The 27,837-nt window shown below is 40.1% G+C and overlaps 1 protein-coding gene across 3 annotated transcripts in view; it reads right to left on the bottom strand.

The window, feature by feature from the left end:
- The window catches only part of PAFAH1B1 (platelet activating factor acetylhydrolase 1b regulatory subunit 1), a 38,082-nt gene extending 14,826 nt beyond the window's left edge, over window positions 1–23,256 (bottom strand). Inside the window, exons 1-3 of one of the 3 annotated variants that reach the window (XM_055721384.1) lie at window positions 23,052–23,256; window positions 5,178–5,393; window positions 2,962–3,046 (exon numbers count right to left, since the gene is read on the bottom strand). In XM_055721384.1, the coding sequence (XP_055577359.1) occupies window positions 2,962–3,046; window positions 5,178–5,209 (117 nt within the window). In that variant the 5' untranslated portion in view covers window positions 5,210–5,393; window positions 23,052–23,256. Of the gene's footprint in view, window positions 1–2,961; window positions 3,047–5,177; window positions 5,394–6,260; window positions 6,393–22,826; window positions 22,940–23,051 lie in introns of those variants that run through there. The other 2 variants (XM_055721391.1, XM_005439690.4) reach the window with 2 other exon arrangements.
- Window positions 23,257–27,837: the final 4,581 nt, after the last annotated feature.

Genomic DNA, 27,837 nt, shown 5'->3' with positions numbered 1-27,837 from the left:
GTGTGCTAGCACTATTACTCATTAACAGCACAGTGCACTTTTTCTCTCACAGAAGCACATGCTGTTTGACAATGGCAGCCAGCTGTCAAGAGTAGGATTACATATGCTCCATCTCACTTGAAGACCAGTTAGCCCAAACTAACTGCTTTTTTTATTTTTTTAAACTTGGTTGTAGTTAACCTCAAATTACCACCGCAATATTGCATTACCTTCAGTGTTACCACAATGTGCTACCTTCCCAAAGCCAAACTTTAAGTCAACTCTCCCTGCATCTTTACTTCATAACTGAAGCAGAAAGTAGACTATACACCTGCCCTACTGAACACCGCCTCAGATACTGGAGAAATCAACACTGATTTTGCAACTCTAATGAAACTTTAATGAAGAATAATTTTTTTCCACTAAGTATTTTTCTCCTTTGGGCTCTAAGGAATAGTTGAGGCACAACGATGAACAACTGATGTTACTGTAAAAGCCAGAGGATTAGTATGGGTTTTTTTTCCCCTCCCACCTATTAACACAAGAAAGGGGAAGAAAAACAACACAGAAAAACAACCAACATCAGAGGCACAGAAGAGCAATTAAATGCTGCACATTTTCTTTCCGTGTACAAAATGACAGTCTCATACTAGAATAATTCTAAATTACATGGAGAACAACTAAGGCATGGGGGAAATAACAACGCCATAGCTTACTCCATAAAAGCTCTGAGGACTGGCTACCTCAGTCAGAGACCAGGTGTTAACCTACTGCTTCAGGGGCATTTATACAAGCTGAAGTTATCTGCAGGAATAATCAATACAACAAATGAAATTCCTCTTTGGAGAGCTACACCTGAATCCTTCCAACTTACTGAATTAAATGACCAAAAAAAGTTAAATGCAGAAATTTAGTACAGCGCCATCCAATTCAGATTTTCTTGCTAGAAAGCAATGTGGAACTTCTAGCAACTGCATTTTCTATTTCCCTCAGGACCATCTAGCCTATTTAGATTGCCTTTTTAACCTTTGGGAAGAGAACTTAATTAGGCTGATAGATAAGTAAGATAAGGGAACGCTATTAGGATTTTCAATTATAAGTATGGTATTTCAATTTGTTATTTCTACCTATTTATTAGATACTGAAAGCAGATTGAAGAAATTAAGTCAAATTTCAGCCAAGCATTTTGGAAAAAGAACAATGCAAGATTCATAATAAAGGCAAGGATTTATCAAAAGTCAGCACACAGAAGTGGATTACTCAGTCCAGCTCTATCCAGAGAAACAAATTCAGATAAAGTGGACACCTCCTATGCTAATAAATAGCAAGTTTAAAAATGATATGAAGAATCATCTGTTACAAAAGCAAATCAACTGAATTAAGTTGCAAGAAATGAGTGGTCTAAGTCACTAGCATCTGTAGAATCTAACAAAACAGAGTTGCTTACCAGAGCTGATCAACTTATATTAACTATTTAGGCTTGCCCTCTTATTATACGGTTAACCAACTGATACGCAACAGATCCAGGCAATGCCTTAACTACTGACCCAATTCCAATCACAAAATAGACTTCCACCATTCGATCTGTATGATAAATGAGAGGACAAAAGCAATCCTGTTTTGTCTTCCTGTTTCTTAAACATTACCATGTGAAATCAAGCTCCAAAGCTGCACAGTCTTAGACCATTTCAAATCAGGTTTGATTTGAAGTCTTCAGTTTTCTATTTTTGGACTGCAGAAAGTTTATGCTTTGTGATAATAAGCACAGTTAAGGAAATGAGTTACAGGGAGGGGAAAAGGGGATGGACGCAACAGCAGGAAACAGAAATTAAATGTGTTAAAATTAAGCACAAAATAGTGCTTAATTTATTAAGCACAGAATGGTCCAGGTAACAAAGGACCTCTTGAGATTATTAAGTCCAAACTGCCTCCTCAAAGCAAGGTCAGCTGGAGCAGACTGCCCAGGACTGTGCCCAGGGGGGTTTGAACATCTCTGAGGACAGAGGCTCCATAGCCTCTCTAGGCAACCTATTCCAGTGTTCAATCACTCCCACAGTAAAAAAAATTATATTGTTCACATTGAATTTCCTGTGTTTCAGTTTCTGCCCACTGGCTCTTGTCCTGTCACTAGCATCAATGAGAAGAGTCTAGCTCTGTAATCTTCACACTCCCATCAGATCACAGAATCATAGAATGGTCTGGGTTGGAAGGGACCTTAAAGATCATGTAGTTCCACCCCCCTGCCGTGGGCAGGGACACCTTCCACCAGATCAGGTTGCTCCAAGCGCCATCCAACCTGGCCTTGAACACATCCAGGGATGGGTGTCCACAGCTGCTCTGGACAGCCTGTGCCAGTGTCTTACCACCCTCATGGTAAAGAATTTCTTCCTAAAAGCTAATCTAAATGTACCCTCTTTTAGGTTTTAGGTTCGGGTTTTTTTAGATATTTATGAACAATGGTAAGATCTCCCTCAAGCCTTCTCTTCTCCAGGTTAAACAGTGCTGGCGCTCTCAGCCTCTCCCCACAATGCTCTAATCCCATGTGGAGTGGCTGGAGTAAGCCCAGTGAAGGGCCATGTCTTTTTTTTTTTTTAATACCATGTTTTATCACCCTTCTTTATCCTTTCATGTTGAATTATGTAGGCCCTCTTAGGACTTGGATCATTAAAAGACCATTACAGGAAAAACTCTGCATTGTACAAATGAGTGGTTGCTAGACACAAAAAGAGATATTAAAAACCTGCTTAAGTCATTAGTTGAAGATGAAGGTAAGAGTTTTGCTGAGAAAATGCCAAGTCACCCAATGATTATTTCTTAATTTTATGACAAGGCAATAAACTGTATGAGTTTACAATCTCCAGTTCCAAAACTGCATGAGCTAACAGGCAGATAATGGATACACATGCTTAGAATGGATGCAAATGCCATAAAATTATCAACTCTTTACTTAAAATATCTGTGAAGAATCTTGTTTGAACTCACCACATCTAACTCAGCTTCCTTTTTAAAAACCGAATATGCCTCTTCATAGCCGTTAGAACGAAGGTAATCTGCTATTGCTCGATTTCTAAAAAAAAAAACAAGGAACAGTATCTTCAGCCACAATTCTGAACAAGAGTAGAATTGGTTCAGACTTTAAAAAAATTTTATTCCAGCTAAACCTGAATAAAATGCTCAGTTCAAGAGAACAAGTCTTAGCTTTGTTTTTCAGATGACACAATAACTTCTAGTTAGATTACAGAAAGGGATACTGCCTCTGACCAAAATGTACAGTGATTCAAATTTTACATTATTTTTCAAATTATTCCACGCTTTGACATAAGACAATTACCAAACTAACCTGTCTTGAACCTCCCCCAAGACAAGATGCATTAGTTTTGGACTTACTCATAAAATTTCATTATTCTCAGACTTCAACAAGCAGTTAGCACCTTCTGTTTTAAGAGAACAGAACTAAGAAACCCTGCATTTTCAAAATTTATTTGAAATGGACAAATATTTTCAAGTTACACAACCAAGAAAACCTGCTTAAAAGAAGTAAGCTCAATGTTCTAAAGCAACCTAAAGGTAAAATTACTTTCACTTACTTTCTAAGCCTCCAGATTTTGTTTTCTTATTATCACTTTCTTGGGAAGGGATATGTGTGTGTACACTTAAACACGGCATGGGGGAGAAGACATAAACATACTACAGTATTAAAGTAAACTGATACACAGACACTTTTTTAAAACAAAAAGCAGAGTCACCTACACAAGGCAATCAAGAGAAAATGAATACCCTTTGATAGCTGAAGAAAGAAGTAATAATGATTTTTTGTTCTGAAAAGAATTTGCTTTCTGTATGAAAATTCATCCTATGGCTTGTATCACATTCTTCTTTCCTATCTTTTACATGTATTCAATCTCTCCTCAGACATTCAACTCTAAATATAACTCTGCATTCAAGCAAAATTTTCAAATTTCTCCACATAAACAACATACACTAAAATGAAGTATTGCCTCACCAGACTACTAAAGTAAATCCTAAGTCTCCAGTCATTTCACATTTCCATTCATAACAGTTCATTACTTCCATCTCCTCATTAATGCATGCACTTTCTGAAGTTTTGCCGGAAAAAAACTTCAGAGAATTGCTTAAAAAAAAAAGGAATCATAATCTTGAATGTGTTTAAACCCTAGAGTGTCTCCAAATACAATGAGCAGAGTTGTAAAAATCAAAATTTGAAGGTAACTTCTACTCTAAGAAGTAGAACAATGGTATTTAAGTATACAAAACAGAAAAGTAAAATGCATACTATACTTAATACAAAGGGGGTTGAATCATTACTGGAAAAGTGAAGAAGCTGCATTAAATAATACAGAGAGAGCTTACCATGGACAAGAGAGACACCAAATGCTAAATGATACTAGGTCCATACTCTTAAAAGGAATAAAAACCAAAACCCAAATCCAAACTTAGTATCTAAGTTTATGAAATGGGGTATCATGCAACACATTGCCATCCTGATGGCTACCCACCACTTGCTCTTTCATGATTTATGACAGAAGAGAAAGCAAACTAACGCATGGAACTTGACAGCCTACTCCTAAGTCTTAAAAACAGGAAAGAAACCCGTATCTTAAATTGATTTAAGATGGATTTTTTTGTGGGGTGGGGTTTTTTATTATTTTAGCTGATGGGGTTTTGGTTGCTTTTCTTTTTTTCTTCTTTAAATATACCCTCCATTTTAAATACAATTTAAGGAATCAAAGAAAGATTGTAATCACAATGTAGCACATTCTGATCAGATCCTTATCTATGCTCGGGAGTAAAATAGCAAAAAAGTGTCAAAATTTACACAAGGTAGACGCAGAATTTACAAATCAGTTTGGAGCCTATATTGCAATGTGCTTGCTGCTTACTGTAATCCTTTCGTAACTTTGTGACTGAAGTCAAAACAAAATAGATAAATTATAGTGAATTTAAGAATCCAATTTTTATGCCATTGATAACTTTGAAATGATATTTCACCATTTCACGATTCTATTACCAAATGCCAGAGGTTGTATCAAAAACAGGACTACAGAAATCTAAACCATAATGCATGGTACTTGATCAGCATGTGAGCAGAGCCACTCTGTAAAAACTATTTGAAAATAGAATTTAGTATTTAAGTTGAATGAAAATGTGACACAAGCTTAAAAATAATGATTTCTTACAGTTCGTCTCGTTGCCTTTGTGACAGCACCATTGTGGCTGCGATGTCAGGTTAACGTGATTCAGCACTGGCTGCCTCCTCAAGATCTATCTAAAGTCTTAGGAACCCTCGATCCACAATTCAGTCTGCCACAGAGTGGCTTAAATCAAAAGTATTCTTCCAGAAGTGAAATCCAATAGGAAATCCGGAGGCATTCAACACAGAAGATTCAATCCATCTAGAAGGAAAAGAAAGAGACACCATTAACTTCCTTTAAATAAGCACTCCCTCCCTCCAGACTGACACGAAGATCTCTGTACTGAGACTGCAACACCACTCTGGACAGAACAAACTGACTAAAACTGTAAAGGGAAATTTATTTTGCTAGTCTGGATCATGCCCTTAAAGCACATCTACAGCCTGGACTGAGTAGCCTGGAGAGACTTACACACTTTCTTTATTCCCCTTCTCCGCACCATTACTCCTTCAAGAAACAGGGAGCTGAAGGAGACATCTTCAGTCACAGCCCAGTTCTAGCTTGCAGGCAACTCCATCGTGTCTTCCTGTTATGAAAAGAACTTAGGCCCTCCGTAAACAGCCTACCTTTTGCACTCACTGCTATCAAAGTTTCCCCCAAAAATCCTCTATTACCTATGCCAGATTTTTTTTTCTCTCTTCTGTAGATTTTGCTCTTCAAACTAAACCCAGCAAGGTTCATTCAGTTAATTTTCAACTTGAGATAAGCTAATGCTCTCCTGTATCTTTCAAGCTTTGGGGAAGAGTTTAAGCGGAGAACATGCCAGAAAGGGCCTATAGAAGATGCTGTGGCACACTTCAGGCCATAACCAATGGCACCAAGGCACACTCCGCTTGTCACTGTAGCTCATTCATGGCATTATATTAGGTAGTTCTCTCAGATTTACTCAAACAGCACCTTTAAAGACTATAATTCAGCATGTGAACTTCATGGGTAGACTATTACACAATTGTATTAGAACAAGTAACTTTTCTGTTCTAGTAACATTATCTGAAAAAGTTCCAAAGAACCACTTTCTAAAAAAGACAACATGTGACTGAAAAGGCGGCAAGTATTGATAGAGTTTACCTGCAGTTAATCTTTTATCTTGTTCACATTTGGGATACAGCAAATTTTCAATCAGATCTTCAATCTTAGCAGATGTAGCACAATTACCATGGTGCAGAGTTGCCACAAGCCCATTACTTCAGCTGTGTTCAGACAGTGACTATCACTAAACATCTGACAATGAAAGCTAATTCAGAATATAACTGAAATATGACATATTCAAGATAGCATTCAAGTCAGAATTGTGCCTTTCATAAATTACTTATTTCACACACACACTATGTAGTCTCTTCTTACTCAGTAACATGAACTTCAGTATTCTTAATGTACAATCTACTTCAACTGGACAGTTTTAATCTTCATCAAGGTGACATCACCAAAATCATTTTAGCAGCACCGCCTTTTGATTTCTGCACTTCAGGTACTCTTTCTGTATGCAACATGATTATGAAAAATGCTGAAGATAGCATTTCTTGCATACCTGACGAGTCTGTATATAACACATAATTTACTCAAGCCGTTTAGCAAGTTTGACCAACTGGCTTTTAGCAACAAGATAAACTGAACATGACAATACACAAAGACTTAGGAGATACCAATTGGGTCTGTAAACTTTCTACCAACTGCTTCAAGAAATGCATGTCCCCACTGCCTCGCCTCTACTGTCTCTCCACTAGACACACAGGTATGCAAGGTTCACTACAAAAGTTGGATAACTGTTTTGGTAAGGAGCCCATTTTAAGGAAAAGCCCTTCTTACAGAAAAAACTGAAGAAAATACTAAGCTTGTATCATTAATGTCTACTTACCCATCACAGGGGATCAGGAACTTGTTTCTAAACCTATCTAGGCTCTGCTGTCTGCTTCAAAATAAGCTTAAGTTGCAATTTCACTCTGCTGGTGGATTTTCCACGTCAAATGCTGTACACCATAATACTGCACTGCAAGCCGTTTAAGACAGGAGCACTCTAAACAGGCAGGACATTATTTCATTAGTCTGACCTCTTCCCTAATAGCTATTTTGGAAACAATTCAGTTGAAAACTGATAGCACAGGTTGCATCCTTTCAGAGAACAGAAACAAACATTTCACTTGTCCCATACCTCACTTCCTGACAGGTAAAGAGACAACTGGTTTACAACAGATGAATCTTGTTCACTCCACAGTAGGAGTATCACAAACAAATGAATGGATGTTTCATTAATAAAAAAAAATAATATCTATCGAAATAATCAGAAGAAGTGCCCTCTAGAGGGCAATGCTGCTATAAATTTAAGTATTCAAAAATAGAGGCTTATAATGGCTGAATCTTTGCACTTCAGTAGGAACATAGCAACACTTTCAGTAGCAATAACGTGGAAGAGAACAAAATAAGGTACTTTATACACAGAAACACTGTTTGAAGCACTGAATAGCAGAACACAAAGATACAGACTTCCAAAATCTGCTGGTAGTACTACCATGGTAAAAATCATAGTATTAAAACCAGAAGGTCGGACTATTACCAAGCAGTGAATGCCTTGTAAATCCAGCATCAGTGCAATAACTGCAGTAAAAATCATACTCCAATATTCTGTCAATTTTGTCAAAATTGTCACTGCGTCTAGGAGATGTAACTGTAGTACTTGCCTAAAAATAACAGCAACTGTGTTCATAAAGCAATCCTTGACATGTCATCTAGTTAGAAAGGCATTTTCCCCCACTCAAATGTAAAGTAACCCCAAACTTCTCCACCTGTGTCCCTAACTGGGACACCTGTGGAGCAACATGAAGCAACACCTGGCCTGCTCCATTGCTCTAACTCTGAATTGTTTTTCAGAAATAGATCTTAGTACTAGATAAACCCCTACAGCTACAGGGCAAAGCAGCTACTTCTGCTATTAGCAGACTACAGCTGGTCCACAATAAGTTACCAACCTACAGTATCTTGCTCCTCTGAAAAGTGTGTGTTCCAAGCATCCTTCTCAGTATTCCTGACTTTTTAAGTAGGAAAGCACCTGAATATAAGGTGAAGTATTTTTAGGGCAGACTCCTTCATATACACCCTTTAATAAAAGGCAAAACAAACCAAAGAAAATGAAAATAAACAAGGGAAAAAAAACCAAATCCACAAACAAACAAAAAAAAAACACCCAAGCAAAAACGTCCTGAAACAAAAAGCCCAAAAGCACCCAACTTTAATTATACACCTGTGCCACTTTTAGAAACAACTGAGAATGGATATATATTGTCCATGTGCATTGCCTTTTCCTTGGGCTAGAGAAGGTTTTGTGACATACAAAACTCAGTGGAGCAAGATTAACCAGTCCTCCCTTCATTGCCTATCAAGGTTTATAGCCACCACTGCGTTACACACACACACACCACAAACAACCTCAGTAATGAGAGGAAGCGAGCGTTCAAAGAGAACCCTTGGGAAAAAAAACACACAAAGAAACACCACCTGTTCATTACATCTTGCCTGAAATCGGTCATTTTTAGTATCAGCAGCTTACTGTGAACAAGGTGGCATCAAGACAGAGCTAGATCTTTTTTGAAAGAAAAGACGTCTTTGTATCAAAATTTTAATTTGCTCTGTATTAAGTACAGGGGAAAAAAAAGACTGAACTTAAACAGAGCCATCCATGGAGTAACAGCTAGCTACTAATTCAATGTAGAACAGGATGTGCCTTTTACTAATAGCCCCACTTACACGGCAAAAAGTTTTAGTTTCTAACTTAAGACCTATTTGATTCCATATCAATAGCTTGCATATATAAAAGCACTGAGTGGCAAACCTTTGTATATGCACAATCTCTCAAAAGAAGTGGGCCACAAGTGTTTCCAGCAAGATCAGTTGTCTTTATAAGCATTTTAAAATTGGAACCTAGACCTGGCTACACACACAACACTGAAACAGGTACGACAAATCAAATGTTTGCCTCTTACTCCCTCTGGCAGCACAGTATCTGCTCAGTGTTCTACAACACACAGGTATCTGGTGGGAGAAGAAACATACAACATGACCCACTGCAGTTTAGGTAGGCTATTTCTTTATGAAACAACACAAACCATTCAAAAATGGTATGTAACATCCTCCTCAGCTCCATTAACAGCTGCATATCCTCAACAGACAATTTCATCTCATCTCAACTGCTAACCTTTCCACTTGGCTAAAGATAAGCTTTTATACTTCGGACTGGTAGAAATGTCTGAACAATAAGGATAAAAGATCTAATTCACTCCTTAAGTGCTGTAGTACTGAAGAGTAGCATACTAATCTTTTTTTTATTAAGAAAATTAAAAAAAGACAACCAAGATTTTTTTTCCCTACACAAGCTTATCAGTTGTTCTGTATGTTTTATAAAGAACAACAAATTGGGCAGAAAAACTTGAAAAGCAGAAGAATCCTGCCTTGTAAAGAAGGTGGGAACAGAGCACTGTACAGGCTCTTCTGACTTTTTCATTAGGAAAAAAAAAAGTGGAAGACCCTCTGACTCCTCATGTTTAAAAATCACCTCCCATCGTCCTCCACTGGGATTCCGAGATTCCTTAGCTTCACCACATACAGCCTTTTGCTGGAGCCAGCTGCACGCACCACAAGACCTGCCCACACTGTGCTGAAGACACATTTACTCCTATTGCAATTGCTTTGAGGCTCAGAGATTCTGCCTGACGTGCACTTAAAGATGGTCCCACCCTGACGGTGACTAAATACATACCTTTTGCAACTAGTTGCTGTTAAGGCACCCAGCTGAGTAACTTCACACCTGAAGTGGACATCACAGATCTGATACAGGAACCACCCTCTTCCTGAGGGCGATTCAGACATCGTAACAATTCAATGGACGGTTCTTCCTGACTTTAAACACTAGGTCCTTACACCGATGTGTATCAGTGTGGTTCAAGTGTTCCCTAGGTTACTGGAAAACTTTGCAAAACTTGAGACCTCACTAACCATTCATAAGACGCACAAATGGCAAAATGAAACAGGTTCAGCTATATTTGTTGGCTCTTTGAGACAGCTATATAGTAGGTATAAAAGCACAATAGCTAAACAGACACAGCTGAAGCAATGAGGTAGGAGGGAAAAAAAATTCAGGCAAGAGATAGTTAGAATTCCCCTCAGTTCATGAGACGTCATGCCAATAAATGACAAGCCTTGCCTCATAGATATTTCTATGATGGTGTTCATAGCTGCCTCAGGAGACATTTAAATATTATTTTCCATAAGTATTCTCCAAATACTATTAAGATACAGATTATGGAATCAAATTAACCCTTCAGCATTTTAGTCTCAACCTGCTAAAAATACCTGTTCCTTTACCTAAACTATCATCAAGCAAGTTTATGAATTAAATTACTGAAATAAAACTCCTGAAACTGCCCATTCCCTAAACATAAAAAAAATAATCAAATTTGGCCTGTAAATTCCTGCAGAGTTCATTATGGTTTTGCTTATCCAGAGTACACTGGACACTTAACAGTACTAAAACTTGATTTGAATATGTCTGGCAAAGACAGCGTACCCTGAATTTGACACTTAAGCTTTTATCCATTTCAAGCTGATCATCTACTTTGCAAACCTGTAACGAGCCTAAACAGAAGTTTTTACACAGAGTTGAAGATCTAAGTTTTTAAAATCAAAACCATCCCACTTTCTTAATTTTAACTACTAAAATAGTGTTTCTGGACTTAATCCTTGACTTACTGATTACTGCTGTTAATTACTCCACAGATACCATAGCTCATCTACATATTTTAGAGCAGGGTGAAAGTTTTCTTATTTTTCCTGTTTCACTATTGCTAAGACTTTGTTTAGCAATTGTAATAACTCATTGCTACAACATTAATCGAAAGGTTTTATCTGTATGTTGCAGGGAACCTTCAACTCTTTCAAAGTAACACATATATTGTACTGTAACAAAATTGAAGCCCTAAATACAGAGGTCAAAGAAACCATTAGCTACTAGTTATTAACTCATGATAGAAATCACACCTTCAGTAAGACTGGTCCATGCAAGGTATTAGTTCAGTCAGGGATTCAGCATCCCAGAAAGAATGAGGGCTTTTGTCCTTTAAACGGCCTTATGGGAATCACACCATGGGAAGGAACTGCACTTGGTACTTTCCAGCTGCCAGCAGGCAACAACCAAGCTCATTAACTTCTCCACTTACGTTGCCATCAACAAGGTGTTTCACGTTAAGTTCTTACCAAGCCCTTCCAAATCCAAGGTTTTTCATAAGTGTATCCTGAGATACCAAACTCTGCCATCACAACCAACCTTATCTTCTGCAGTATTTTATCAGTGCAATCAGTTTGAGATTTCCATTGTCTTTCCTTTGCTCCCATCAAAAATACTGCTTAGGGATCAACACCATAAACAAATAACTGAAATAGCTCAACTGACTAACGATACCCACTTCTGCCCTTACAGTAAAAATCACTCCCAATTGAGTTATGATCCATGTAAACTGCAGTTAAGCAAGTTAACAATTACATATTTTATTAGAAACAACATATACACCAGTCAACAAAACACATAGATGGAAAATCTTTGTCAAACTCATCTTTAATTCTGGACGTCTGCTCGCTTTGCTAGACTCAGTCAAGCATGCCTCCATAGTATAAGCAAGACGCAATCTAACACGCATGCGTTAGGATCAGCACTCTCGGTGTGAGTGTGCTACACAGCAAAACCATCTGTATCAATGCCTTGTTGAGTGGCAGTGCTCTGCTACCATAGCAATAAGGTTTAAGAAAATCTACACAACATCAAGTAGGGACATACAGACAGCAGAAAGCTATTCTAAGTTCATCATGAAGTATTTCTTGCAGACATTTGTAGGTTCTAACCTGATTTTTGAAGTCACCTTAATAAAACTGCAAAGAGTAATGTAGAGAAAGACGCATTACATTATAAGGCCTTTAGAAGTTTCAGAATTTCAATTTCACAGACTCTTTGACAGCCTAAGTTACTATGATTACTTAAGCCAGGGCTCCCGTCATCAAGAAAATCCTCATCAATACCACAAGGAAAGACAGTCTCACCCACCGGAACTCCAGGCTCAAAATCTTTATGATCCTGGTAAATCAAGTCCTCAAGCCTACAGAAACATTTGCTTACGGGCTAATAAAAAAAAAAAAAAAAACCCCCAAAAAACCAAAAAAAAACCCCCCACACAACCCCCACCCCTCCCAAAAAAAAACAACCCACACAACACACCACCAATCTGCTTCAACATATTCTTAAGCACTTTCCCATCTCCCGTAATTCCCACAAGCATATTCATCCCTCCTGTAGTTCACGTTTTCTGTCTTAACTTTTGAATTTCTATAAGCTAAACCCCTAAGTCACCCCTTCGTTCACAACATTTGTGGCAGCAGCAAACAGTTAAACACATCAGTACCACCCCAACTTCACCCTGCTGCTGCTGTCTAGCAACCTAACAACCACAGCTGACAAATCTGTTATTGCAGATCTTGGAATACAGATTCATAGCTCTTCCAGGAACTTAAAAAGAAATTAATTAAATTTCTGCTGTTTTAATGACCATCGCTGAAGCTCCATAAACAGTCTTCCCCACAAAAACAAGCTATGTACACTACACATGTAACTAGCTCCTTACATGCAAAATTAGCAGAGCTACATAGCATAAAACAAACTCTGAAAGGTTATCAAAGCTGTGCTTTAAAAACACTAAGTTTTCACCTTTTCTTTCAGAATTCTAATACCTTAATAAACTAACTCCATGACCATTTTTTTTTAAAGTATTATTATGAGAAAATCCATGTATTTAATCATATTCTACAAGACTGTTCCTTTGAAGGAGACAAAATCTGAGATCGCATTCTCAGATTATCAGGTTAGGCACACCTAATACTAAGTACTTGGGTGTTAAGAAGGCATATAAACCATTATGAACACAAGGAACACACAATTGGGTTCGCATTATGAAATCAACTACAGAGTTTGAGATCACTCACATCTAGCTTCAAATTTAGATCTTAATTTGCAATCATTTAAAATTCCAACAACCTGTGTAAAACTCAAAACAGCTGCCAACTTCCAAGCAGTTTCTCTAACAGATTCTACTTCTTAAAAGATGTTTTAACTGAAAGAAAACTCCTTATGTTTTCTGCTGAGTTCATTAATGTATCCAAATGTATCCTACTTTAGTTAGCTTCCTCTCTTAGGTAATTTTTCAACCCCAGTGAAAGGCAAGTCACTTATGAAGCAGTAGCAGAGACCAGAGCCACAAAAAAGCCTAACTGAATTGACAGAATTAAATTCTACAGTTCTTTAAAGTTGAGACAATGCATTTATGCATTACTGGAGTAGAAACTCTTGTTGCATTGTCTCTTGCTACACAGCTGGCACATCTATGCTTACAAAGTTTTTCAACAGTGTATCATCTTTCATAACATATTAACAAGAGGACTTAGAGTGGTTATTTGTGAACATTGCAGGCAATTAGAGCTACAAGCCTTTATCGGAGAACTAGATTAAATGAATTGATCTCTTATACCTCTAGATTATACAGCTAAATCCTAGCAAGTATATAAGCAAGCACACACTAACATTTCCTTTTAATCTTATTTTTAATGGTCTAATTTTGTTTTAAACCCAGTAAGCAAAAAGCTGCTTTTTCTAACACAAGCCACAGAATAGGACAACTCTTCCTACAAATGTACTCTAGAAACAGATTCCATGGAAGCTGCCATTTAAGTATGAATCTAATTAAAAGTCAAGCAATATCCATATTTCTTCGGCATAACCGCTATGACCTGAAAAGGTTTCTTAGAAATCAGTCTCCATCTGTTGACGGGACAGAAAAACGCTAACAATAAAACATCCAGTTCCTTGTTCTCCCCTTCATCTCACCCCCCGTTAGAGCAGAAGAGTACACACACAGTACAGTCACAAGAGAACAGCCATGCAGTTCTTCCTACAGTGCGGTAAACACACCTTATCATAGCAAATGTCAGAATTCATCACCTGCTAAGCTGGCAGGGACGACTTTAAGAATACAAGCAAGCTACTCATTTATGAGCTGGGCTAATCTTTTTTCCACTTTTCAGCCTACATCAGTAAAGCTAGCTGAAGGATTATGAAAAAAGTGAGCTCCAACAACTATCTTACTTTGGAAAAATCAAAACAAAAACTAATCTGATCTGAATTACAACTCTGAGCCTTATTTTTAATTCACATTTAGTAAGCCTGTTATTCTGCAATTAAGCAAAGTCTTAAAGTGCCTGTAGGTCTTAAACACAAATGTTTTGCCAAGTATATCCACATAATATTACACATAATATAGCATGTTGTGCAGTGCCTATTCACATTTTGCAGTAAGTTACCAAAAATATTTTCCATTTCAGTCAGAGGTTTATCAACACAAGTATTTTTTTAACACAAAAAACTGAAAAGTCCTATGCCTCTTTTCTTATCCATTTCACCTACTTTCACTGGTTAATTGAATTGACTCTGCTAAAACCTGATACTGTAGTTTACTTCTGAAAATAATTCAACAATAAATCCATGGGGAACTAGAACATAATCTATAGCAGATCAGATATAGTGCCTATGTTCCAAAGGCTTGGAAAACAGGTTGTAATTACATCTGAAAAAAAAAAAAAAAAGGCTAAGTAATGCCATCATCAAGATGCTATGGAACAGGAGCAAGTTAACAACTCTACACTGCATCTTCCCTAAATAAGCATATTTCTGTCCCAATTAGAGATGTGCATTTTGAAATAAACAATATGCTCATCTACTTTTCCATATTATTTCAAATTATAATCACTACTTAACAGATCACTAGCAGTCACCACCTACCTTTAGGACTACAAAACAACAAAAGACATTTCTGGTCTTGTTACCTTTCCCAGGCACCAACACTATGTGACTTTTCGATACATTTGGACCAAATTTACCAGGAAAATATTTTTTGAGAAAAAGAAGTCTTCAAACTAATTCAATCCTGACATTTATACTCCCTCCATCACTTCCGTTTTGCAATTCTGATAGAATTGCCCAATACAATCAACTCTCAGGAGAAATCTCTCAAGCACATAGTCACTATGTATCATTTTAGTGCCTTTAGGCTTCTTCCAGGTCACAGCTCAAGTTTGTAGTCTACATCTAGACTTCGGCAGCAAACAAGTGAAAACAGCCTTCTTCTAGCCTACCTGTTCATTTCTATATGAAAATGCAGGTAAATTGAACTACCAATAAATGAACCACCTGGAAAAAAGCAGGCTGCAGTAGAAAAGAAACCTGTAAAACATACGCAAAAGTTCTGGATGTAGAATGCGTTATGCTGTTCATTAGTATGTTGTGATAGGGATATGACAGCAGGGAATTATTTCACAAAATTAGTTTAAAATTCCTATTAACCCCCACTGGGTTTTCACTGAACTTCACTGGAAACCTGAATGACTTTTTGGTCAGCCACAGGTGACTTGGAGGACGGGGGGGTGGGGAGTGGGGGGTGTAGAAGAACTGGACAGAAGGAGGAGGAGGGTCAGTGTTACAGTGGGCTAAAGTATTACAAGCTGCTACTCTAAAACTTGTTCAGAGAAATGCGTAATGCACATTGCAGTTTATCTGGATGATTTCAGCAAAATATTTCTCAACATCATTTTTGCTAGGTCAAACAATACGTACACATTTTGTGATAACAATTCTAGAACACTGTACTTAAGCTTCTTTCTCTTAGCCACCAAGAGAAGAGTACACAGTTTCTTACAGCTGATCAGCAGTAATGCAATGGATTTGAACTTTGTTCTTTTCAGTTCTTCCCCCCATACTTCTCTGTCTTGAAGAATTAAGTACTAGACTTACAACTCCAAAGGAGGTCACAGAACTATATCCAAATTTAAATAACTCAATTATTAAACTGATGTTATATTGGAAATGTGATGTTAACAAAAATGACTGTAAATTGATTACATTATGTATAAAAAAATATTTGGAAGGGAACTTGAAGGAACACCTATGTAAAAGCTTTAAAATAGGAGAAGGTCAGAACCACAAAGAAATCCAAAGAAATTCAGACAAAACTTCCACTCTTCAAATCATGAGAATACTCTGCTAGTTCTCTAGCCATTTTCAAAGCTTGTTGATCAAAAATGGCTTCACCTGACAAGGGGAGGGGTGGAACACGGCACCAAAATCACCATACATACATCTTTTCCTATTACAGGGAACAGCTGAATCTTGCATGACATTGGTACCAAAAGTAATGATATCAGGCTTCTTGTAGGTGTCTGATCTTTCTTATGATCCATCTTCACCTATAACACTACTGCCTCTGAAGCAGATCTCAAGTGTGGGAACCAGTCCCTAAGAAATAGCTGTCTTCCTCTTCCCACTTCACCAGCATCCCTTCTAAGAATTCCTGCATCTCCCATCTAGTTGCATATGCAGTAACTCTCCTGCTGGAAGGAGTAACTCCTCTCACTGGAGGAAGGTCCCTTATCTAAGCCAAGAGAGCAGAAGACAGACACAGCATTACTTCTTTTACTGCTGAAATGGAAAACACTTTTCGATACAGAAGCAATGTCAGAGAGCACAAAACAGGACCAAGAACAAGCAGACACTAGGCAGCAAACTACAGTATTCGCAACTATCTCAGTTCTCATTTTGTTGATGTACAAATTTGTGTTTGTGATATACTGTGGTACTAGAAATTACCTATCATTAGTATTCATCCCAGCCTTATTAGTGTGACAGAAACATGAAAAGATAAAACTCCAAGTTTGTTGGAACAGCATTAGCTAGTCAGAAGGTTTTATTACAGAAATGATATGTATGATGTTAGAACTTTAACCCCATCATCACTGTCTTGCTGTGGATGAATACTAGGGTTGGAACTCCTCTGCTAAGCTTCCCCCAACCTCGTTTGTGCTTGCTGCCTACAAATCCAGCTGAGAACTAAAAGCTTCTACCATTACTGATTTAATAGGCACCATTTCAAAATACGCATACACACTCACTTTAACAACATCATCCCCTCAATAGGTTGTAGAGACACTAGCGTTTAAATAAACCGATTGTTTATCAGTCTTTTTCTTCACACCCAAAACCAGGTGAATCAAGCACAAGACAAACTGCCACCGCTGTTTCTTTATGGAAGAAACAGTCACGTATCTACAGGTTAACATGCTAGATGTTTCTAACTGATTTTCCTTTGGTCTTGAAGGATAAACTTAACTTTGCTTCACCATTAAGCTACCTCCATGGGGAAAAACAAGGCAGAAGCAATCTGCAGGGAAGAGATTTGTCAAATTAAACCAGAAGAACTTAAGATCTGTGAAGCACAACAGGGACAATTAACATTGATACGAGAGGGAAGGTATGCACAATCTTAAATCATGAAGGCCACCATGCTATCTCAGATGTAAACTAGTATGATATCATGCCATAAAACCTTTAGCCCTACCTCAAAGGAGGGATGCCAGCTGACTCACCAACAAGCACCGCAAACAAGAGGTGCTTCAGAAAAGCGTATCTACAAACTCACTCAACAGGGACCTGTTTAACAATGGATCTGACAAAATTACAGGACAGGCATTTGCTGCAGCACCACCTATAAACCTCAACCATGCTGGATTGTCCATACCTGGGAATACCTTTTCAAGATTGCAGCAACTAGTTACTGGTTAAAAATATCAGTTAAGTCTTCCAAAATCAACAGAATAACAACCACAAAGATGTATTTATTACATTTATTTAATCACAATCCTTATCCAAATGTCCATAAACAGTCAAGTCAAAATGCTGGGCTCTCTCAGAAGCAGCACCAATAAGGAGAAAGTGGCTAAATTACTTCCAAATGTATTAACTAACAAGTACTTTGAATTCATAATGTTGATTTTTTTTAATAGTTATGCATGCACCAGTGCTCTTGATACTGCTTAGTATGACAATGCTGTGCACACATCATTTGCTTTGAAGAGGACCGTATGCTTACAGTACTGATGAAATGGATCACAGCATACACTTACGTTGTAAGTAACATTTTTCTTTGAAATTTCCTTAACAGTACATGCAGCATGAAGCAGTATGCTAGGTGGTTTCCATGACAGTGAACTAAAATCAAGGTAGCCTAAGTCACACCTATCTAATCCCCTAAAGAGAGAGCATGAGGTTAAAAAAAAATGGGGAAAAAAGAGCTTTTAAACATGCTGAATGAGACATGCACTGCCTCATTCATGTCCTGCCTCAATGAGTATGAAGAAGAAAAGGCCCTTTGAACAACTAAGATAAGACAAAAGTTAGATATAACACATTTGTTGGAGCTAACCTGCAGTACCTAGCAAGTTCTCCAGGGTAAAGCTAGAACTACATTATTCATCAGATAAAAATCATGGTTCTTTCAAATGTATCCAATATCTAATATTCATCAGTAGGTCTCAAAACATGGTAGAAATGAGGAAAAGCATTGTTCCAAGATAACTGTAATACAAGAAAAACAGACATTTAACTCAACCTAAGCTAAGGGTACCACAATGAAGCTGACATAATACAGTTACAGCTCAAATCACACCACTGCATTTTCAGTAATGGCAGAAGCCTTCCATGCAGAAGATGACCAAGTGCACTCTCCTGCTGAATTGGACAGCATTAATAGTAAAAAATCTGAATAAATAACTTCATGTACTTGAAAACTAGTTTTAAACAGCTCAGAATTATGTCTTAGTGTAAATGCCTGTTTTTAAAAACTTTAAATTGAGGTGTAACCTACTCAGGCAGATCAAAAGACAAAGTAACATAACCCATTAATAAACACCTATGCTCACAACACCCAAAAGCCACATTAGGAGCCCCATCCCCCTTGCGTCAGGTAATAAAGTAGCTCCTGAGAAAGCCATTCAACCCAGGCAAGGCTTAATCAACTGAATACATTTTTAGCAGACAGGTTGTTCTGCCAATGATATTCAACTCTTACAAAAAGGAGAAAGAAGAGATCAGTAGTAACTTCATTAACAGATCTGCAAGTATAGACAGTACATCACTTGCTATTTCTCTATAATATACCTCACAGAAGAAACCCAGAACCATTTTGATTAACACACACTGCTCTGATACTTGGGAAAGACCTTTGATTGCCATCACGAATTATGTTATAGGCTAGAAACTGCCCCACACCCTATACAGAATCTGAAATTATTATTTATTATTAATTATGATTTTTATTGTCCTTTTGATTTCCTAAATTCAGGCCTACACAGTTCTTATTTTCAGGCTGACAAGCAAGTCTTCACTTCACAGACATTTCAGCAGCCCTCCCACAGTCTTCGCCTTTAGTTTAGAAAAAAGGCCAAAGCTCACAAAAGTAGGGGAAAGCTGACCGAAACAAAACTATTCAAAAGCTACTCCCCTTCACACTACAGTAATTCCAACCACTCTACGTCGTGAATACCAGAAGCACCTACAGAGGGTTGTATATAAACCTGGTAACAAACATACACAGTGTATTTCTGAGCTGTAGAGAGGCAGGGGTCTTCCAGCTATTGCTTGCCCAGAATATTTTACAAGAGGGTAAAACACATTATAATTAGCACTGATGGAAGTCAATTATAGAGTTCTGGAAGAAAGACAAGGTTGGAGTGTTGGGCAAGACAGTCAACAGATGTTAATTCAATAGCTGTCCCATCCATAGCAAGTTGGATAGACAAAAAAGTTGACAGCAGACAAAGAATACCAACTGAGCACCCAAGGCTGGGTGGAGCATAGGAAACAGTATAGGCAGAAAAGCCAGCAATACACACAAGACAGACCTCACGTGCAGTCATAAAGGTAAGTATTAATGCCTTTTCCTTTTGTAGAACAGAAATCTAAAAGTTATTCCCTGTACAGACAGTAAATGCCATCATTTCAAGGACAAAAATCAACCAAAGTAGTGAGGAGGCAAGTGTTCATTGCTTTTAGCCCGGATACATTTTTAGACACATGCATTTAATGAACACATCCACTAAATCCTGTAAGATCTACTCTGAGTGAGTGAACTACATCTTATAAGAAAGCCACTACCCTTTAATTTAATTTTGGGCAAATTAAAGCCAAACGCAGTCACATCTGTGGCCACCTACCATCAAAAACTGGACTTCAGAAATGAGACAGACCCAAGAAAAAGCAAAACGTCAACCTGCTTCAGAATCATGAGTGGTCAGCATTGCACTTGCTCTTATCAATACTGCATTCAGGCGGGCATGCCATAAGCCACATCTGGAACAGGAGAACACTTCTGCAAGCAGCCCTTCCTAGGTGCTTCATCCGATCCCTACTGTATTCCCCAAATCCTTTGTTCTAACACCTTTCCTACACAACTTTAAGTCTAAGCATCAATATTACCCCCATGATGCAGCAGCATCCGGGTGGTATAGTAATGCTCTTACAGAGCCATATTGTTCAAAAGGGCTTCCAAAATCTTGAGATGTTGTTTAATACGAACACAGCACATGAAGAAGGGTAATGCAATTAAGTTCATAAACTAATAGGAGTTACTCTACTGTGGCCACCAGAGAAAGCAGGGATTGCCTTTTCTTGCAAGTCCACCCATAACCCAGTCTAACCAAGAAGTTACAGGGACAAATAAATAATAGCACTAAGCAACAATACAGGGGTTCTCTGTATTTCAGAGAATGTTGTGTGTAAAATACGCACACAAAAATCCTAATTCTTACGTAAGTGTAAATAAAATAAATTCAACAAGTGAATATCTAAGTGGATAAATTGAAATGGTTATCAGACAAAAAAATTCCAGCTTTGCAACAGTGACTGGTCACTTCTCACTGTCAGACAAATCAAGATCCACCCTGAAGAAAAATAAGCCTCAAAACAGAATGCGAGATTTCTTTCATTTCAGAAGGCTCCTGCACCATTAGATTCTTCCCTAAAGAGACTTCATTGTTACGGCAATTAGTATTCCTCCACCCCAGCAAAGGGGAAAAAAAAAAAAAAAAAAAAAAAGCTATGAAAGGGTAATCTAGCCATTTCGCAGCTTTGCCTCCTTACTCCACCCAGTCTCTTCTCTGCTCAATGGCTGCACACAGCATCCATAAACATGGTAATATCAAAAGAAACACACAAAAATGAGATCCCTGAGAACAAGCTAGAAATTTGCAATAAATCTTTCTGTTTGAAAATATTTTCTTTGTTTAGCTCCCTAACATAATTTTTCTATTTAACAAAACGATTCTAAGGGCAAATAACATTTTGATAGCAGACCCTCCCTCTTCTGAAAACCAGCTGAATGCTGCACAATCATTTACAAAATGATCATCACTAAACGTAGGTTCTTTAACCCCCATCTCCTAATATCGTACACAATTCTGTCATAGGAATATATGCTTAAAAGAATCTCCACAAAAATACCTAATTCAGCCAGGTCAACATGCCCAAACATTTATTTACAGTAAACCTGTGTTTATTAAAGATTTTTAATATAGCTTAGATTAACCTTCCACCACCATCCCCTGGTTAGGTAATTCATTATGAATTGACTTGACCTGCAACCACCAAGCCCTCTGCTGCAGCACCATCAGCAAGGAAATTTTACCAGCGTATTGTAGCAAAGAAAGGGAAGGTGTCACATTATTACTGGTATTAAAGGTCAAGTTTAATTGCATCCACCTTAAACAACAACAAAAAAATAATCTCACATCTAGAGAACAGACTAAACCTTAAACTTTTTAAAGGAGGCACCACTCCCACCCCCCAACTTCCATCAAAAGCTCTGCCTGCGCATAACCTCCTGCTGAAACAAAAACTCAAGAGTAGCAATAAACACAGCATTTTACGAAACTCGACTGCTATTACAAGGTTTCCAAGGAAAGCCTGTGCGACTGTAGACAACCAAGCAGAGATATGACCCCAAGAAGGAGAGATTAGGTCTCCCTCCCCCGTTTTTACTGCAGCTGGTTCTGAAGGTCTTGAGCCACCTCCTACCAATCAAGATCACTGCAGGAAAACAGGGTGGATGTGAAACAAATTCTCAAAGTAACACCTACTCCGTTCCCATGTATTATCAATTCTCGTTTTGTTTTCTGTGCTGCGGCCAACTCCGGAGATCTGGGCCATCTCCTGACAAACGCCTGCCGTGCCCTCGGAGAGGACGGGGGCGGAGAGGAGAAGCCCTCCGGGGGGGATTCGGGGAAGGGATGCTCGGTGCTCTCCCCGGCACACGTACCACCAGACCCCTCGCCCCAGGCTCTCTCCTTTTTTACCATTATTTGCGCCTGGCCCACCGCCTCCTCCCCAGTATCTTGCTAAGTCACCAGAAGAAACGAAGAGGCCTAAGGGGCGGGGGGGCGAGGCCGCGATAGCCGGGGAGCCAGAGCCCACCGCAGGGGCCGCTCCCCCCTCACCCCACCCCGCTCCCTTGTCTGGCCCACTCCTCCCCCGCGCCCTGTTTTCCTGCTAAGTCACCCACGGCGGGGACGGCGCTGAAGCCCGGGAAGGGCCAGCCGAGAGGGGAGGGAGCCGCGCCCGGCGGCCCCCACCACACCCCGCCGGGGCGCGGGGACCGTCCCCCGCCTCGCCTCCCTCCCTCCCGCCCCGTCGCCCTGCCTCCCCCGCCTCCTCCCCGGCTCCCTCCTCACCAACGGGCGCGGCCGCCATTTTGAGAGCGAGCTGGAGAGAAGGAGGGAGGGGGCAGGAGCAGGAGCGGAGGGCGGGGAGCAGCGGAGAGGAGGGGGGAGCGGAGAGCCGCGCCGGCCGCACGGCCCGCTGGACCCCGCCGCCGGCCGGGACAGCCCCTCGCGGGGGGCGCCGGCGATCGGCGGAGGGGAGGCAGGCAGAGAGGGGAGACGCGGCCCCGGCCTTACCCGAGCCGCCGTTTCGCTCTGCTCTGTGGGGCCGGCGCCGCCCGCCTCTCCCATTCACCGGTGCGGCGGGGCGGGGCGGGGCGCGGAGGAGGGGGGTCCGTGGGGGGGTCCCGGAAGCTCTCGCCGCTCACACCGCTCCGCTCCGCGGTCTGTCAGTGGCGTCCCGGCCGCCAGGAGGGAGGGAGGGAGCGGCGCGGCCCGCCGCACCTCTGCGCATGTGCGAGCGGGGGCGGGGACAGCCGCCGGCCACCATCTTGGGCGGCTGAGGCGCAGGGGCGCGTGTCCCGGCATGCCCCGCGCCGCCCGCCTCCCCGGCATGCCCCGCGCGCGCCGCGCCGCGCCGCGGCCTGCGGGGCGGCCTGTGAGCGGTGGCTGGGCTCGCGCCCCCGCCCCGCCGTTCCGGGCCCCGCCGGGCCCCCGGCCTTTCTCTGGCACAGGGCCTTGCGGCTCCTCGTCAGCGTGCCCTGGGGCAGGCGCCCCGCGTCTCCTGCTGCCGTGCTGTCACACACTGACACACACCCCGTCACATTGCTGTCCTGCTTTGCTTCGTTGGCGTCTTAATTAGTGATAGAGCTGCCTTAGTGATGCCTGTAAATGGCAAAAAAAGACCTGCAAGTACCAGCGAAGAGGCTAACGCTGCTGGAGGGGCTAGGAGGAGAAGGAAAAGGCACACGTACATGCTTAGCTGTGCGGTGTAGCTTGGAGGATGCTTTGTGGGCTCATGCTCGCATAACATGAAGCGCACGATACCCGCATCGGTGCTGTGCGGAGTGATGGAGGGGACGGCAAGATGGTGCCTCGCGATGCAGTGTGGCACAGCTTCTCGCTCCGGGCAGCCATGAAGGAGCTGATGCTGGCTTTGTTCTAACCAAACTGATGCAACTGCCAAGAAAAGCCTTAGAGTGGAGTTACACTGCTCCCCTCTGTGGGCTGTTGCATTCGGTCTCACCGCACAGATGCATTGCCATAGCGTGTTCTGGCTTGTGTGGAATCTGCTCCTGAGACAGCAGTATTTTTAGTGAGTAACCTTGTCCCACAGACCTGGAGTTACCAGATTTGACAGAAGCATGCATGTCACTTGTGGCCGTTACCTCTGTAGGACTGGAAGTCCAGGAACTTGGCGTGTCCCCATGCACAGTCACAATACCGGTATGAAAAAGGTCATGCTTTGTACTTTGAATAGAATGTTTTCATAATCTTCTACAAACCCCACTTAGTTAAATCTCAAAATAGCCTTTGTTTAATATGTCAGTGTTCCTAAACTGAGGCATAAACCACTGATAATTTAATCCATAGGCTCCCAAGAAGTGACTTGAGACAGAAGAGGGTACAGAGTCCTGGAGAAATGGGCTGCCACCTCCCTCAGTTGCCATTTGACAAACATAGTCAGGTAGCTGCATACATCGGAAGCCAAATTTTCCCCTCAGTTTTTGATTTTGCAGTCCTTATGGTCTTCAGTTGTTTGAGTATCAGTGACAGCAGTCCTTAACAAGGTGTGTTGCAAAATACTCTGGGAAATGCCAAAGATAAACTGGGAGTGGACCCAACCAGTGTGACTGGAAGTAAATCCAGATGCAAAACAGAAAGAGCCCTGCTGTTACAGGAAACAGTTACATGTGTCACTATCAAAGACTAGTGACCAAAGTGAACTCTAATGTTGGCAGGCATAACAGCATAATCCGATATTTAATGTGGGCCATAAAGTTTTCTGAAATGCTGATTTGGGGAAATAAGTCATTCCACGATTAAAATTATCTGTACAGCAAAAACTTGAAGAAACTTCAAGGGACACTGAAAATAACATAATCAAAATCTGTTTAGTTTTATCTGTTTCTATTTGAAGTAGTAACTGAGATTACTAATATCTAAAATTCATATAATGAAGCTCCATTTACATACTGAGGGCACTTGACAGTGCTTTCTATCAGGTTTGCTGTTGTGCTATGGCTTATGGTTGGTCACTTTCTTTTTTGTTTATGTTTTTATTTTATATAGCAGTAGGCTAGAGAGGGCTATTTAAACCCAATACACAATGCAAAACTGCAGATGCATCCAGGACAAATTTTGATAACGAACCTGCATTTAAGGTATTTTTTTAATTTACTGGATTACAAGTTTTTGATCCATTTAAACCTTGGTAATATGGTGTTATCACAGACATTCCCAAATACACTGGCAACATTAAAAATGGACTAAAAGTATTGCATAATTCTGTTTCAATATGCTGATCATTGTAATTAATGATGCGATAAGGAGCTGGATAAGTCAGCAGGCCAAATTTCCAGTGCGGAGGCAATGCGCTGTAGCTCTGATCCTTTTGTTAATGAAAAACAATCAAAATGGAGCAGCATGTCTCAGTATTCTGAACCAATGTTTCAAGAAGGTGTTCAGATACTTTCCAAAACAGAGGATTGGATCTGGCCATACCAGGGTTTTTCCCCCCCTCTTATTTCTAAATTTCTGTGCTGACCACTGGCAATAGCAGTTTCTTTCTGTGGTCGAGATAACATTCCCAGTTCCAACATGAGGCACACGCCAACATGAGAAACAGTGGATAAAAATTGCAAATCTGCATGATACTTCATGCCACTCAGGTATATGGAAAAATAGTGTCTCCAACTGAAGATTATTACTTCTCACATTTTAAATCCTAGGGGGTATTAGCCATTGGTCAATTGTAGCCTCTTAAATTGTTCTCTGGCAATTACCATACTTTTAATTTTTAAACATGTTAAGCACATTTTCTGATCTCTTAAGGGGCATACAGTCATTGGCTCGTTTGCTTTTTAATGTGCTGATTATAAATGGACAGGCCTGGAAATAACTTGGAGCCTTCCACTCCTGCTGTAAGTAGAGATTATGAGCCCTTTTCACATTCAGGTTAATCACCTGTAAACAAGTTTTCAGTTCTGTTGTTGTGCATGTGGCTTACATCCTGAAGTCCTGTGGACTTTGTACTGCTGATTACAAGCCTTTGAGCCCGATGGTTCAGCCATTTCCCCCCCATCCATACACTCTACCCAACTAGTCCACATCTCACCAGTTTGGCTGTGGTGGTACTAGGAGACCATGTCAGAGGCCTTGCTGAAGTCAAAGTAAGCAACATCCACAGCTCTCCCCGTGTCTGTAGAGAAAGATGGTCATCGCGCTGCAGAATGTTGGGCTGGTTGGGTGCATTGAGCACAGTCTGCCTTGGTCAGGCAGTGCTGGCTTCTCCCAGCCATCTTGTTGCTTCTTGTGCCTGAACATGGCCCCCCGGGAGGTCTGCTCCATAACCTTCCCAGGAGGCAGGATCAGGCCAGCTGGTCTGTAGGTCTCTAGAAGTGCCCATTATGTAAACTGCAACCCTTAAGCAGGATATTTGCAGAACAGGGACTGAAATTTAAGGTAAGACTTTAAAGTGGTATGCCAAAATTCACTTTATTTCAGTTTGTTTGCAAAGCAGGCAAAACTGCTTTGCCATTCACAAAATTCTAATGTATCAAGTATTTTAGGTACATACTCCAGCGATAATTAGCACCTACAGAAGAAATTAAATCCATTTCAAAGAGATGAATGAATTTTCCCAGCACTTTTATGACACAGGTATTTTACTCTCCTTTTACAGCTGGCCTTCTTTGTAATATCATTGCTTGATACTGTGATGGAAAAGAATTCCCAGCTCTCCGCATGGCTGAACTCTGTGGAGTCTCAGAGCCTCTTTTTTTATTGACTGTTTCTTGATAGTTTCCTTGTTTTCCTTGATTTTTCTTGATGGTTTCCTTGATTGCCACAGTGTAACCTGATGACAGAAAACACATACCCTCTGCCTCAGCGGGGATGTGCAGACACAAATTGCATAGCTCCTTCTGATTCCAACTTCAAATTTTTTACAGGATATTCCTAAAGTAAATGTTTACAACATTCACAGCCACGCTTCAGACTGAGCCAGGCTTCTTCAGTGTGTTTTTTACCATATGGGGTAGCATACACAGCTATAGCTACTACATTGGAGATTACATATTTCAAAACGTTACATCAAACCTTGCTAAAAGGTTTCTGCTAAATACTGGAAACTTCATTCATTGGTAATTTGTATGTTGCCTATGAATGAAAGTTGTCATTAATATTCTACATGTGTACATATTTGTGTAGCAAAACATTGTAGTGACTGTATCACAGTAAATCAACTAATTTACATGTTGCAAGTCCATGGTGGTGCCTGACCTACAAAAGAGACGAGCTGTTACAACTACAGAGCTTTGAAAGATAGAAAGTTGCACAAAAATGCCTCCACAGATTTGAACTGAAAGATAACTCAGTTTTAGGCTGGGAATAAATTCTGGTGACACAAATACTGTTGTAACTAGGTGCCTAAGCACCTACCAAAGGAAAATTAACTTCTAGCTGTGTCTTGCTGTTCAATTTAATGAGTCAATGGGCATGTCTACCTGTGTCATTACCCCTGTCATTGGAATAAATCACAAGAAATGATGATTTTCTCATCTTTTTATTCACTAGTAAATAGTGACTTCTCTGTGGCTCAAACGCGACTTGGCTCTACAACTGGAAAATCATCCACTTTAGTGTTTTTATAGATGGAAGTACATGCAAGTTTCTGCCTTTGTGTTTGGCATTTTTTTTAACTTTTAACTTACAGTTAACTTAAAGGGGTTTAACTTAAAGATACTGAAAAAAATACTATTTTTGCAGCCAAACCAGAGAAAAAATACCACTGTGTGGGAAAATGTTGTGTTCCCAATGTGAAGCATAGCACAAAACACATTCAGATTAATTTTTAATGTAT

This window comes from Falco cherrug, chromosome 1, assembly GCF_023634085.1.
Source record: "Falco cherrug isolate bFalChe1 chromosome 1, bFalChe1.pri, whole genome shotgun sequence".
Lineage (NCBI taxonomy): Eukaryota > Metazoa > Chordata > Aves > Falconiformes > Falconidae > Falco > Falco cherrug.
The sequence above is the reverse complement of the archived record's forward strand: the minus strand, read 5'-3'. Positions and strand labels throughout refer to the sequence as shown.